Source organism: Scyliorhinus canicula, chromosome 9, assembly GCF_902713615.1.
Source record: "Scyliorhinus canicula chromosome 9, sScyCan1.1, whole genome shotgun sequence".
Taxonomy (NCBI): Eukaryota; Metazoa; Chordata; class Chondrichthyes; order Carcharhiniformes; family Scyliorhinidae; genus Scyliorhinus; species Scyliorhinus canicula.
In genome coordinates this window covers 4,094,427-4,109,614 of record NC_052154.1, presented here as the reverse complement: position 1 = coordinate 4,109,614, position 15,188 = coordinate 4,094,427, and the positions used below count along the sequence as shown (strand labels likewise).

Below are 15,188 nucleotides of genomic sequence, written 5' to 3'. Positions count from 1 at the left end.
TAAATGTCACTCATCTGTGACGCTGCCAGCGTTCCGCTCGACCAAATCTGCAGCAAGTGTAACCAATGGCAGCTCCTCACAGACCGCGTGGTTCAGTTGGAGCAGCAGTTGGATCCACTTAGGAGCATGCAGGTGGCGGAAAGCGTCATAGATAGCAGTTATATAAATGTGGTCACACCCAAGGTGCAGGCAGAGAGATGAGTGACCACCAGAAGGGTCAGGCAGTCAGTGCAGGAATCCCCTGTGATTGTCCCCCTCTTGGATACTGGTGGGGGGGGTTGCCTATCAGGGGGAAACAGGAGCAGCCAGGCTTTTTCCCAGGGTAGAGGGGTCAATTACTAGGGGGCATAGGTTTAAGGTGCGAGGGGCAAAGTTTAGAGGAAATGTACGAGGTAAGTTTTTTACACAGAGGGTAGTGGGTGCCTGGAACTCGCTGCCGGAGGAGGTGGTGGAAGCAGGGACGATAGTGACATTTAGGGGGCATCTTGACAAATATATGAATTAGGATGGGAATAGAGGGATATGGACCCAGGAAGTGTAGAAGATTTTAGGTTAGACGGGCAGCATGGTCGGTGCAGGCTTGGGGGGCCAAAGGGCCTGTTCCTGTGCTGTACTTTTCTTTGTTCTTTGTTTGTTCTTATATATTCAAGAGGTGGCTGGATATAGCACTTGGGGAGAATGGGATCAAAGGCTATGGGGAGAAAGCAGGATTAGGCTATTGAGTTGGATGATCAGCCGTGATCGTGATGAATGGCGGAGCAGGCTCGAAGGGCCAAAAGGCCTCCTCCTGCTCCTATCTTCTATGCATCTATACAAAAGAGACCAGAGGGGAAATGTTTTCACACAGAGGGTGGTGAGTGTCTGGAACGAGCTGCCAGAGGCAGTGGTAAAGGCGGATACGACTTTTTTCCTTTAAAAAACAGTTAGACAGTTACAGGGTGGGTATAGAAATGAAATGAAAATCGCTTATTGTCACGAGTAGACTTCAATGAAGTTACTGTGAAAAGCCCCTAGTCGCCACATTCCGGCGCCTGTTCGGGGAGGCTGGTACGGGAATTGAACCGTGCTGCTGACCTGCTTGGTCTGCTTCAAAAGCCAGCGATTTAGCCGAGTGAGCTAAACCAGCCCCTGGGATATGGGCCAAATGTGGGCAAGAGGGACTAGCTCAGTGATAGAAACTGGGAGGCATGGACAAGCTGGGCCGAAGGGCCTGTTTCCCTGCTGTAAACATCTATGCCCTTAATTCCCCCACTCTTTGGGTAAAGATGTTTCTCCTGAATTCTCCATTTGATTTATTACTGACTGATTTATAGTTGTGTATCTATCTTAAATATCCGTCCTTCCAATATCCTATGTTATTTTAAGATGTCTAGGTTTTCTCTTCCCCAGGACAGGAACCTTGGCTGTGGCCTAGTGATATTGTCGCTGGACTAGTAATCTAGGAACCCAGGGTAATGTTCGAATCCCATCACTGCAGATAGTGAAATGTCACTTCAGTAAAAATCTGGAATTAAAATTCTAATGATGACCGTTGTTGTAAAATCCCATCTGATTCGCTAATAGGGAAGGAAATCTGCTGTCCTTACCTGGTATGGCCGACATGTGGATTTCTTGATATGTATTCAGGGGAGTTTTTTGTATCAATATGTAGAAGTCCAACAAGAGATGGGGCAGTGCTGGATCTGGCTCTGGGGAGCAAAGCAGGACAACGTGACAATGGGGGAGCATTTTAGTGACAGCGATCACAACACAGTATGGTTCAAGTTTGTTCTGGATTGGGGCAAGGCAGATTTTACTAAAATAGGGCAGGATCAGGCCAAAGTTGACTGTGTGCAGCATCTTCTGGGAAAATCTACTGCTGAGCAGTGGAGGACATTCAAAAAGGAAATGAGGAGAGTACAGGTCCAATATGTTCCCTATAGGGGGAAATGCAGGAGCAGACAGTTAGAATCATAGAATTCCTACAGTGCAGAAGGAGACCATTCGGCCCGTCAAGTCTGCACTGGTCCTTAGAAAGCTCACCCCACCTAAGCCCACGCCTCCACCCCATCCCGTAACCAAGTAACTCTACCTAATCTTTTGGACACTAGGGGCAATTTAGCATGGCCAATCCACCTAAGCTGCACATCTTTGGACAGTGGGAGGAAACCGGAGCACCCGGAGGAAACCCACAAAGACACGGGGAGAAAATGAACTCCACACAGTCACTCGAGGCCAGAATTGAACCCGCGTCCCTGATGCTGTGAGTCAGCAGTGCTAACCACTGTGCCACCGTGCCACTCATGAGGGAATTCTGGATGTCTAGGATAATCCAGGATTGGATAAGGAGGAAGAGAAAGGCTTTTAGCAAATCCAGAGGGAGAAATTCAACTGCGGCCCTAGAGAAATATTGGAAATGCAAAAGGGAGCCTAACAAAGCAATTAGAGGAGCAAAAAGGGGACATGAAAAAGGACTTAATATTAGGGAGATCCCCAAGATATTCTATAAATACATTAAGGGGAAGAGGTTAACCAGAGTAGGGTCCATAGAGACCAACGGGACAATGTGTGTGTGTGTGAAGCTGCAAGACATTGCGAGGATGTTCAATTAATACTTTTCATCGGTCTTCACTCCGGAGAAGGAGGATGTAGGTACAAAATTCCGGAAATGGGACTGTGAGGACTTGAGCACTTTGACATAGGAAGTAAGGAGGGATTGGAGGCTTTGGGCTTAGAAACAGACAAATCGCCAGGCCCGGATGAATTGCCCGGATGAATTGCCCGGATGAATTGCCCGGATGAATTGCCCGGATGAATTGCCCGGATGAATTGTATCCCAGGCTGCTGGGAGGCAGGAAACTGCAGGGGTTCTGACCCAAGTTTTTAATTCCTGTCTGACCACAGGGGAAGTGCCAGAGTGCCAATGTGTTGTTCCACCTGTTGAAGAAGGGTAGTAGGGATAAACCAGGGAATTACAGAGTGGTGTGTCTCACATCAGTGGGAGGGAATCTATTGGAGAGAATTCTGAAAGAGAGAATTAATTCCCACTTGCAAAGGCGCGGTTTGATTAGGCATGGCTTTGCAGAAGGTGGTCATGCCTAAATCTGATAGAATGTTTTGATAAAGTGACCGAGTGTGTGGATGAAGGAAGTGTAGTTGATGTAGTTTATATGGATTTTAGCAAAGCCTTTGACAAGGTTCCACATGATTGAGAAGGTTAGGGGCGGCATGTGGCGCAGTGGTTAGCACTGGCACTGCGGCGCTGAGGACCTGGGTTCGAATCCCGGCCCTGGGTCATTGTCTGTGTGGAGTCTGCACATTCTCCCCGTGTCTGGGTGGGTTTCACCCCCACTACCCAAAGATGGGCAGGTTAGGTGGATTGGCCACGCTAAATTGCCCCTTAAACTGGAAAGAAAAATGATTGAGACGGTTGAAGCACGTGGAACTCAAGGAAACTTGTCGAGATGGATCGGAAACTGGCTCAGTGACAGGACACAGAGGTAGAAGCTGTTAGAGTAACTGGAGGTGGGTGTCCAGCGGTATACCACAGGGATCAGTGCTGGGTCCATTATTATTTGTTATATATATATATATATAAATGATATAGACAGAAATGTGGGGGGCAATGATAAGTAAGTTTGCAGATGGCACTAAGATTGGTCGGGTGATTAACATTGAAGAACAGCTCGTAGGTTGCCGGAAGATATAGATGGGTTGGTGGTTATTGTCCATGCTGATTCGATGGGCCGAAGGGCTATTTCTGTCTGGCACGACTCTATGGCTCTCTCTTTCTCTCCCATTCCCTCCCTCTCTCTCCCGTTCTCTCTCTCTCTCTCTCTCCCATTCTCTCTCTCTCTCTCCCATTCTCTCTCTCTCTCTTTCTCTCCCTCCCTCTCTCTCTCTCTCTCTCTCTCTCCCATTCTCTCTCTCTCTCTCTCCCATTCCCTCTCTCTCTCTCCCATTCTCTCTCTCTCCCATTCCCTCTCTCTCTCATTCTCACCCTTTCTCTTCCCATTTTCGCCCTCTCTCTTCCACCCTCGTCCTCTCACCCTCGCCCTCTCCCTCCCACTCTCACCCTCTCTCTCTTTCCCATTCTCCCTGTCCCATTCTCCCTCTCTTTCTCTCGCTCTCTGCCATTCTCCCACGCCCCCATTCTTCATTCTCCCTCAATGTCTCTCTCTCTCTCTCCCTGCTCCTCTGTCTCTATCTCCCATCTTTCTCTCATTTGCTCTCTCGTTCTGTCGCTCAATTCCTGTGATCCCTGAGGGTTTGGGTCCATCGCTAAACACCTCGCGGAGGATTCCCCGTCTCAGAGACTAATTGCTGACGTTGGGACTGAATCGCGTGAGTTCTACATCCCCGAAACTGGTCCCGGAATGATTCAGGACGCCCCAATGGGCCAACACCGGGCACCATGTGGAACTGGTGCGATTACACTGGCCTGTGGCTGGCTGGGGTCGGGAGCTGCCTTGCCAGCTGTGGTGGTCCGTGCCCGTCCACCCTAACTCCACAGCCCACCTCCGGGCCACCGCCTGCTACTCCGTCCAGCCCTGCCAGAAGCCCCCCCCCCCCCCCCCCCCCGGACAGCAGCGCAGCGGTCAGCAAACTATGGCGACGTTGGACACGTACCCCCCCCACCCCCCACCCCCCCCCCCCCCCCCCCCCCCCCGGACAGCTGCGCAGCGGTCAGCAAACTATGGCGACGTTGGACACGTACCCCCCCCCGCCCCTCAGCAGCCACAACGCCTGTTTCCCCATTCTAAAAATCACAAGTGAATCCCCCGTCGGGAATTCCTCCTGGCGGAGTCGGAGCATCGCGGGGGTCCTGGGAGTTTCCAGGTCTGGTCCATTAATGATATGGCAAAGGTGCTTACTGTACAACCTGTGTGCCCACACCACCGTGCGGCCTGGAACGCGTTCAGGCCGCTGTCCAGCACCGGTACACAGCATTCTGGCCGCTGTCCAGCACCGGTACACAGCATTCTGGCCGCTGTCCGGTACACAGCATTCTGGCCACTGTCCGGTACACGGCATTCAGGCCGCTGTCCGGTACACAACATTCTGCCCGCTGTCCAGCACCGGTACACAGCATTCTGGCCGCTGTCCGGTACACGGCATTCAGGCCGCTGTCCGGTACACAGCATTCAGGCCGCTGTCCGGTACACAGCATTCTGGCCGCTGTCCGGTACACAACATTCTGCCCGCTGTCCGGTACACAGCATTCTGGCCGTTGTCTGGTACACAGCATTCAGGCCGCTGTCCAGCACCGGTACACAGCATTCTGGCCGCTGTCCAGCACCGGTACACAGCATTCTGGCCGCTGTCCGGTACACAGCATTCTGGCCGCTGTCCAGCACCGGTACACAGCATTCTGGCCGCTGTCCAGCACCGGTACACAGCATTCTGGCCGCTGTCCGGTACACAGCATTCTGGCCGCTGTCCAGCACCGGTACACAGCATTCAGGCCGCTGTCCAGCACCGGTACACAGCATTCAGGCCGCTGTCCAGCACCGGTACACAGCATTCTGGCCGCTGTCCAGCACCGGTACACAGCATTCTGGCCGCTGTCCAGCACCGGTACACAGCATTCTGGCCGCTGTCCAGCACCGGTACACAGCATTCAGGCCGCTGTCCAGCACCGGTACACAGCATTCAGGCCGCTGTCCAGCACCGGTACACAGCATTCTGGCCGCTGTCCGGTACACAGCATTCTGGCCGCTGTCCGGTACACAGCATTCTGGCCGCTGTCCGGCACCGGTACACAGCATTCAGGCCGCTGTCCAGCACCGGTACACAGCATTCTGGCCGCTGTCCGGCACCGGTACACAGCATTCAGGCCGCTGTCCAGCACCGGTACACAGCATTCTGGCCGCTGTCCAGCACCGGTACACAGCATTCTGGCCGCTGTCCAGCACCGGTACACAGCATTCTGCCCGCTGTCCGGTACACAGCATTCTGGCCGCTGTCCGGCACCGGTACACAGCATTCTGCCCGCTGTCCAGCACCGGTACACAGCATCCTGGCCGCTGTCCAGCACCGGTACACAGCATTCTGGCCGCTGTCCAGCACCGGTACACAGCATTCTGGCCGCTGTCCGGTACACAGCATCCTGGCCGCTGTCCAGCACCGGTACACAGCATTCTGGCCGCTGTCCAGCACCGGTACACATCATTCTGGCCGCTGTCCGGTACACAGCATTCTGGCCGCTGTCCAGCACCGGTACACAGCATTCTGGCCGCTGTCCGGTACACAGCATCCTGGCCGCTGTCCAGCACCGGTACACAGCATTCTGGCCGCTGTCCAGCACCGGTACACATCATTCTGGCCGCTGTCCGGTACACAGCATTCTGGCCGCTGTCCGGTACACAGCATTCTGGCCGCTGTCCGGTACACAGCATTCTGGCCGCTGTCCAGCACCGGTACACAGCATTCTGGCCGCTGTCCAGCACCGGTACACAGCATTCTGGCCGCTGTCCAGCACCGGTACACAGCATTCTGCCCGCTGTCCGGTACACAGCATTCAGGCCGCTGTCCGGTACACAGCATTCTGGCCGCTGTCCAGCACCGGTACACAGCATTCTGGCCGCTGTCCGGTACACAGCATTCTGGCCGCTGTCCAGCACCGGTACACAGCATTCTGGCCGCTGTCCAGCACCGGTACACAGCATTCTGGCCGCTGTCCGGTACACAGCATTCTGGCCGCTGTCCGGTACACGGCATTCTGGCCGCTATCCAGCACCGGTACTCAGCATTCTGGCCGCTGTCCAGCACCGGTACACAGCATTCTGGCGAACGCCTGGCGCCGGCTTCGATTTTCGGCGGAAGCGATTCCCCATTCCGGAGTCGCTGGACGGGGAATCCCGCCACTCCTCCTTGGCCTTGCTGCATTACCAGCGTTGGCCACCACTCTGGGAGGGGCTGCCGACCTGCGATTGGCTCACAACACCATGGAGGGTGGGTGTACCGAAATATTAATGTGGGACAGAAGCTGGTCAAGTGGAGGCAGCCCCCCCCCCCTCAGTGACACTGTTACCTGCCAATTCTGTGATATTTGTCTGTCTATTTTCCCTGCAGTTTGAGTCAGACTAATCTTTGCAATCCAGATGTCTGGATTTCTCTCTCGATCCTATTCGACACCCAGTGAGATTCTGTATTTCGGGGAGGAGGGAGGGGGGTAGGGTGAATATTGAGGATCTCAGCTTTGTCCTCCCCAATTACCCCCACGCTACGTTGACACAGTCTCCAGGTGGTGTCAGGAACTGGGGTGAGAGTTTGTTTCTCCCAATCCCCAGGGATGTGTTTGATGGCAGTGACAGGGTTGGGTTAGGGATCTCTGTTTGCTGATTGGAGGGTTAATCATCTTACCTTGTTCCGCAGCTGGAAGGTTCTACGCTCACAGTGCGAGGAGACAACGCAGAAACTGGAAACAAGAACCGAGGTCAGAGTTCACAGTCAAAACCTTTGTCTCCTCTTCCTTCCGACCCTCCCTTACTGTCAGCTCCGTCAGTACCTCTCTCACCAAATACACAAGGTACTGTCAGAGGGTCAGTACTGAGGGAGTGCTGCACTGTCAGAGGGTCAGTACTGAGGGAGCGCTGCATTGTCAGAGGGTCAGTACTGAGGGAGTGCTGCACTGTCAGAGGGTCAGTACTGAGGGAATGCCGCACTGTCAGAGGGTCAGTACTGAGGGAGTGCTGCACTGTCAGAGGGTCAGTACTGAGGGAGTGCTACACTGTCAGAGGGTCAGTACTGAGGGAGCGCCGCACTGTCAGAGGGTCAGTACTGAGGGAGTGCTGCACTGTCAGAGGGTCAGTACTGAGGGAGTGCCGCACTGTCAGAGGGTCAGTACTGAGGGAGTGCCGCACTGTCAGAGGGTCAGTACTGAGGGAGGGCTGCACTGTCAGGGGGTCAGTACTGAGGGAGTGCTGCACTGTCAGAGGGTCAGTACTGAGGGAGTGCTGCACTATCAGAGGGTCAGTACTGAGGGAGTGCTGCACTGTCAGAGGGTCAGTACTGAGGGAGTGCTGCACTATCAGAGGGTCAGTACTGAGGGAGTGCTGCACTGTCAGAGAGTCAGTACTGAGGGAGTGCCACACTGTTAGAGGGTTAGTACTGAGGGAGTGCTGCACTGTCAGAGCGTCAGTACTGAGGGAGTGCCACACTGTTAGAGGGTTAGTACTGAGGGAGTGCTGCACTGTCAGAGGGTCAGTATTGAGGGAGCGCTGCACTGTCAGAGGGTCAGTACTGAGGGAGTGCTGCATTGTCAGAGGGTCAGTACTGAGGGAGTGCTGCACTGTCAGAGGGTCAGTACTGAGGGAGCGCTGCACTGTCAGAGGGTCAGTGCTGAGGGAGTGCTGCACTGTCAGAGGGTCAGTACTGAGGGAGTGCCGCACTGTCAGAGGATCAGTACTGAGGGAGTGCCGCACTGTCAGAGCGTCAGTACTGAGGGAGTGCCACACTGTTAGAGGGTTAGTACTGAGGGAGTGCTGCACTGTCAGAGGGTCAGTATTGAGGGAGCGCTGCACTGTCAGAGGGTCAGTGCTGAGGGAGTGCCGCACTGTCAGAGGGTCAGTACTGAGGGAGTGCCGCACTGTCAGAGGGTCAGTACTGAGGGAGTGCCGCACTGTCAGAGGGTCAGTACTGAGGGAGTGCTGCACTGTCAGAGGGTCAGTACTGAGGGAGTGCTGCACTGTTGGAGGGTCAGTACTGAGGGAGTGCCGCACTGTCAGAGGGTCAGTACTGAGGGAGTGCTGCACTGTTGGAGGGTCATTATTCCCTGTCTCTCCTGCTCCCTCTCCGGTGAAGAGGAAATCCTTCTCGTTAAAGAATATTTTGGATTGTGGAATTTGTGAGGCTCTAAGGTGAGTGGAGACCATTTGTTTTTTTAAAGAACGCCCTGGTTTCCATGACAGCGAGGGATTGGTGTGATGAAGCAGATGACTGGGGAGCGGAGGATTGTCCGGGACCTGACACCGAGGGATCAGTGAGTCTTGGAGCAGCTGAGCCCACACATTGCCCATCGGACGGAGAGGTCAGAGTTCAGACCAGCCGGCTGGAAGCTCTCAGTCTGCAGGAGAAGGCTCAGGGGATGGGGCTGGTTACACAAACTCCAGTTCCGGCCTTCCAGCCTTTCTACATCAGCGTGATGGAAGAGGAGGAACGCTCGCTGGCAACCGGCTTCAGCCATGAGCAGAAGCTACTCCGTGAGTACCAGCAGAGAGAAGGAGTCAACGTCGAAGAGTTGGCCGTCTCCAGGTGAGAGACGCTTTGTGACTCAAACTGTTTGACCGAGTTTGGGTTGGATGGGGTAAATACAGAAAACCTTCCAACTCCTGGGGGAGACTGAAACTGGGGACAAAAATATAAAATAGTCACTAATGAATCCAAGGAGGAATTCAGGAGAAACATCTTTACCCAGAGAATGGGGAGAATATGATTGAATTGTTGAGGCGAGTTCTATCAATAACGTTCAGAGGGAAACTGGATAAACACACCCAGTGAAGAAATAGGAATGGTGCTGGGATGAGATGGAAGGGGGGCGGGGGGGGGGGGGGGGGGGGGGGGGTGGGGGGGAGGGAGGTTTGTGAGGAGCAAAAATGCTAGCACGGAGCGGTTGGGCCGAATGGCCTGATTCCATGCTGCTAACATCCCGCCCTGTCCCCCGGTAAATGCAGGTGAAGAGGTGACCCATTCAGCACAGCAGGATCCCAGGCCACATCCCCAGCCTGTGCTGGGTGAGCTGATTCAGTTGGAGTGGATCACTGTGTCGCACTCCCATCACTGAATGACTGTTGCAATGTTGTGGCAGTGGGATGGTGGGGAACATTGGCTGGAGGGAGAGGGAGAGGGAGAGGGAGAGGGAGAGCTACTGATCCCATCTGGTATATTTGTGCTCCGTCCTGGGCCAAGCAGGGAAGAGAGATTAACCGTGTAGAGGGGAGATTCATCAGAACGCTAACCGGGACAACCCGGGCGGCACGGTAGCACGGTGGTTAGCACTGTGGCTTCACAGCACCAGGGTCCCCGGTTCGATTCCCCGCTGGGTCACAGTCTGTGCGGAGTCTACACGTTCTCCCCGTGTGTGTGTGGGTTTCCTCCGGGTGCTCCGGTTTCCTCCCACAGTCCAAAGATGTGCAGGTTAGGTGGATTGGCCATGATAAATTATCCTTAGTGACCAAAAAGGTTAGGAAGGGTTATTCGGTTACGGGGATAAGGTGGAAGTGAGGGCTTAAGTGGGTCGGTGCAGACTCGATGGGCCGAACGGCCTCCTTCTGCGCTGTTTGTTCTATGTTCTAACACGGTTAAATTCTAAAGGACAGGCTCGGTGGGCGTGACTAGTGTTCAGAAAATTGAGGGCTGATTTAATTGAGGTGTTTAAAATGAGAAAAAAGATTTGATGGGGGGCAAATTGAGAAACTGTTTCCTCTGAATGGGAATATCCAGAGAGCGGGGGATTCATCTGACAGCTCGAGACAGCAGGGGGGGGTGGGGGGTAAGGGGGTAAGGGCTTGGGGGAGGGGGATTCATCTGACAGCTCGAGACAGCGGGGGGGGGGGGTAAGGGCTTCGGGAGGGGGATTCACCTGACAGCTCGAGACAGCGGGGGGGGTGGAGGGGGTAAGGGCTTGGGGAGGGAGATTCATCTGACAGCTCGAGACAGCTGTGGGGAGTAAGGGCTTGGGGGAGGGGGATTCATCTGACAGCTCGAGACAGCAGGGGGGGTGTGGGGGGTAAGGGGGTAAGAGCTTGAGGGGAGGGGGAACAATGTGGGGGGTAGGGGGTAGGGGCTTGGGGGTCATCTGGAGGTTTCAACACTGAGATTGATGGATTATTGATAAGTGTTAAAGAGGAATTTGGAGAAAAGACATCCGAATTGAGTTAATAGGTGAACGATGATCTGATTGAATGGCGGGATAGGCTTGAAGGACTGAATGGCCTTCTCCACTTACTCTATAACAGGTCCAAGGGGCTGAATGGCCTCCTGCTCATAATCAGGTGAGGGCGAGGTTAGATTTTGATGATCTTCCTCCTCTGGACACAGAGCTGGGTTGAGACAAGACTCGCGGGTGGAGAATGAGCAGCCGATATGCTTCTGACCCCCCTGGGAAAGGTACTGAGGCCAATAATTGAAACTAATGTAAGATTTCTGTTCCCCTCAGCTGTGAAGATGAAGGAGTTACGGAAAAATACGAGAAGGTTAAAGCCCGACATGGAGACAGAACCTTTGTCAAATTTATGAAGCGGATCTCCAGTTGTCCTGAACAGATTTTAAGGTGTGTGTGTGTGACCATGAATCGGATTGGAGCGAGAAACTGGGGGGGGGGGGGCAGAACACTGGGCACTCGCAGCCGGACGCATTCAGAGCACTGATCACTCAGACATTGCAGTGGGGGCTCGGGCAAGGTTCTCAGGTCAGGTTACAGGGCAGGCGATCAATCAACCAACAGAATTAAATATTCCAATTATTAATTTTCTATCAACTATAAAGTACTTTGATTTGATAATATTTGTGGTTAAATAGCAGAAGTGATGGAAATTTGAGATACAGTCAGTATGAGTAGTTTAACATATAGTTCAGTACAAACTGAGGAGTTAAGAGGTGCAAGGTGGAAAAACTAGGGCACCCCCAATGGTGGGAGGGTGTCATTACAACATGACTGTTTACAGACATAATTTCCATTGTAAACGTGACATAATGAAATGAAATGAAAATCGCTTAGTGTCACAAGTAGGCTTCAAATGAAGTTACTGTGAAAAGCCCCTAGTCGCCACATTCCGGCGCCTGTTCGGGGAGGCTGGTACGGGAATTGAACTCACGCTGCTGGCCTGCTCGGTCTGCTTTCAAAGCCAGCATCTATAATGGGAAGAATTGACAGAAGCGTGTTGGTAAAATGGCAGAAACATGGATCGAGGTTTCATGGGCAATAGTGCACAACGTAATAAAATATTTGATTTAATATAGATTGTCAATGTTGCCCCTTAAGGAAAGGTCACATATCCCAAAGCCTCTATCCATCTTTGTGACCAAATCCCTGTGTAACACTTTGAACCTATTCCATCAATCCATAGCTATCATCGCCCGTGACAGAATGTCATATTTCATCAAATATTTACAACTCCAGCACCCTGTCGCAACCCGGCTTTACAAAGAAATAACCACATTTCTGTGTCGCCTTTTACACTCTCGGGACATTCAATGAAATATTTTTCAGTCAATGAAATATTTTTTTGAAGTGTAGTCACTGTTACAATATGGCAAATGCAGCAGCCAAATTATACACAGCAAGATCCCACACACAGTAATGGCCATGGAATGGTTTGTTTTTTAGTAATGTTGGTTGAGGGAGTCAGGACATTGAGGGAAACCTCTGTGGTGGCTCGAGATAGACACTGGAGGCTTCCAGTAGTTAACAAAGGGGTTTATTGATGAAAGGCAAAGGCAGTTAGATAGCAGGCACAGAACATGATACAACAGCTCCTTACTCTCCACATCCCTGGCCTACACTGGGGTCCTGCCCCCAGGGGCTGCGCAAACCCCCATTGGCCGGGTTTCACACGCTTCAAAATAACGCTGCAATATTTTATGTCTACCTATCAGCACAGGTAGAGCCTCAGTTTAACACCTCAATTAGCAGCATTTCTGACGGTGCAGTGCTCCTTCAGTCCTGCATTGGAGTATCGGGCAAGATTTTTGTGAATCTCACATCAATGGAGTTATGACTCTTTTTAAAAATAAATTTAGAGTACCCAATTCATCTTTTCCAACCAAGGGGCAATTTAGCGTGGCCAATCCACCTAGCCTGCACATCTTTGGGTTGTGGGGGCGAAACCCACGCAAACACGGGGAGAATGTGCAAACTCCACACGGACAGTGACCCAGAGCCGGGATCGAACCTGGGACCTCGGTGCCGTGAGGCAGCAGTGCTAACCACTGAGCCATCATGCTGCCCCTGGGTTAAGACTCTCTGGCTGAAACTGAGAATACCCTCTGGGCCAGGGTGGATTCCAGGATATTGCTGATGGCTGTTTGCACATTTCAAATAGAGATGTTCCAGGGGAATGAGTGGCAGTGTGTGCGTTGAGAAGGTTATGTTCCAGGGGAATGAGTGGCAGTGTGTGCGTTGATGAGGTTATGCTTTTTGTATTTCTCTGAACTGATTCTGCTGAAGCCCTCGATACAATTGTTATCTCCAGACTGAGCTATTCCAACGCTCTCCTTGGCAACCTCCCATCTTGCACCTTCTGTAAAGTGAAGCTTATCCAAAAACTCTGTTGTTTGTATCTGAACTCTCTCAAAGTCCTCTTCCCATCGCTCCCTGTGATCATTGATCAATATCCTCCCTGTCCAGCATGACCCCGATATTAAAATCTCATCCTTATTTACAAATCCCTCCGTGGACTTGCCCCTCTCTATCTCTGTAATCTCCTCCAACCCTACAAACCTCCGTGATCTCTGCACTCCTCTAACTCTCACTCCAATTAAAGGGACAATTTAGCACGGCCAATCCACCTACCCTGCACATCTTTTTGGGTTGTGGGGGTGAGGCCCACGCAGATACGGGGAGAATGTGCCAACTCCACATGGACAGTGCAGCCCATCCATACCTGATTCGTAATTGTTCAGCCACTAGCGGCTGTGCCTTCAATGCCCTGGATCCCGCACTCTGCAATTCCCTCCCAAAACCTCTCCACTTCTCCTCCTCTCTCTCTACTGTTGATTTGCTGTTTAAAAACTCCCTTTTTGATCAAGCCTTTGGTCATTGACCACATCTCCTTATATGACTCTGTGCCATACTTGATAACGCTCTTATGAAATATCTTGGGATGTTTCACTGCTAAAGGTGCTATATAAATGCAGGTTGTCTGGGTTACAAGATGCTATTCTATGGGAATGTCAGTCTGTAGGGTGATACTTACTGTCTTGTTCTGCTCTTGGCGTAGCACAAGCTGCTTCCTTGATGTTCACTCTGACAAAGGAAGGTTCAGACGTGGAGATAACTTCAACACGTTTATTAAACTATTTTTAATTTTCCTACTCGGATTCTCCACTACTGTTAATCCTTCTATAGCTACTCAGACTGACGAACCAGTCTGCTACAAACCACGTGGTGGGTGTGATGTTGAATCAACCCTGTGTCTGTACTCACTGAGTGTCTCCACTGGAAAGAGGAAGATCATGTGTGTTGTGTCCTTTATATATCAGTTGGTGTAATGCCCTCCTGTGGTAGTGTCACCTCTGTGTGTATCGTGAATGCCCATTGGTCGTGTCCTATCTAACTGACCTATTGGTTGAGTGTCTGTGTGTCATGTCTCTGGTGCTCCCTCTAGTGTCTAGCTAGTCTACGTGTACTTACATTAACCCCTTGTGTATCTACAGTGATGCATATCACCACAGTTACACTTTTACACAAAGCAATTGTTAGCTTTTGATTTTTGCAAACTTGTTGCTTTAGATATTGTTGGAATGGGAGCCCCTTACTGATCTCCTCGCCCACCATGGCATTCGAATCAGCCATGCCAGTGTGTGAAACGTGTGCCAGTCCCAGAGTGTTTGAGTTCCAGCTGATGCCAGCCCTGGTCAACATGCTGAAAAGTGCAGCCACTGAAGGTAAGAGCAGAATCTGTACACGCCGTTCAACTGCTGATGTTTCAGAATCTAACCTCGTATTGTAATCTTTATTAGTGTCCCAAGTCAGCTTACATTAACACAGCAATGAAGTTACTGTGAAAATCCCCTAGTTGCCACATTCCGGCGTCTGTTCGGGGACACAGAGGGAGAATTCAGAATATTCAAATTACCTAACAGCACATCATTCGGGAATTGTGGGAGGAAACCGGAGCACCCGGAGGAAACCCACGCAGACACAGGGAGAACTTGCAGACTCCACACAGACAGTGATCCAAGTCGGGAATCGAACCTGGGACCCTGGAGCTGTGAAGCAACTGTGCTAACCACTATGCTACCGTGCTGCCCAAAAAACCATCGAGCCAGCCAGGAGTCGAACCTGGAATCTTTTGATCCGTAGTCAGACTGGCCCACTATACCCAGGCCTCGCAGTATCCTGTAAGTTTCAATAAGAACCCCCCCCCTCATCCTTCTAAACTCCAAAGAGGCCCTGTATAATCAGCAATACATCCCTGATCCTGTACTTGAATCCTCTCGCTATGAAGGCCAACATACCATTTGACTTCTTTACCGCCTGCTGTACC

At 51.9% G+C, this 15,188-nt stretch overlaps 1 protein-coding gene across 1 annotated transcript in view; it reads left to right on the top strand.

Moving 5' to 3' along the window:
- The window catches only part of pdcd2l (programmed cell death 2-like), a 28,906-nt gene that overhangs the window by 4,043 nt on the left and 9,675 nt on the right, over window positions 1–15,188 (top strand). The window contains exons 3-6 of the mRNA XM_038806209.1: window positions 7,357–7,417; window positions 8,870–9,234; window positions 11,138–11,251; window positions 14,432–14,586. Coding sequence (XP_038662137.1) covers window positions 7,357–7,417; window positions 8,870–9,234; window positions 11,138–11,251; window positions 14,432–14,586 — 695 coding nt within the window. The remainder of the gene's footprint in view (window positions 1–7,356; window positions 7,418–8,869; window positions 9,235–11,137; window positions 11,252–14,431; window positions 14,587–15,188) is intronic.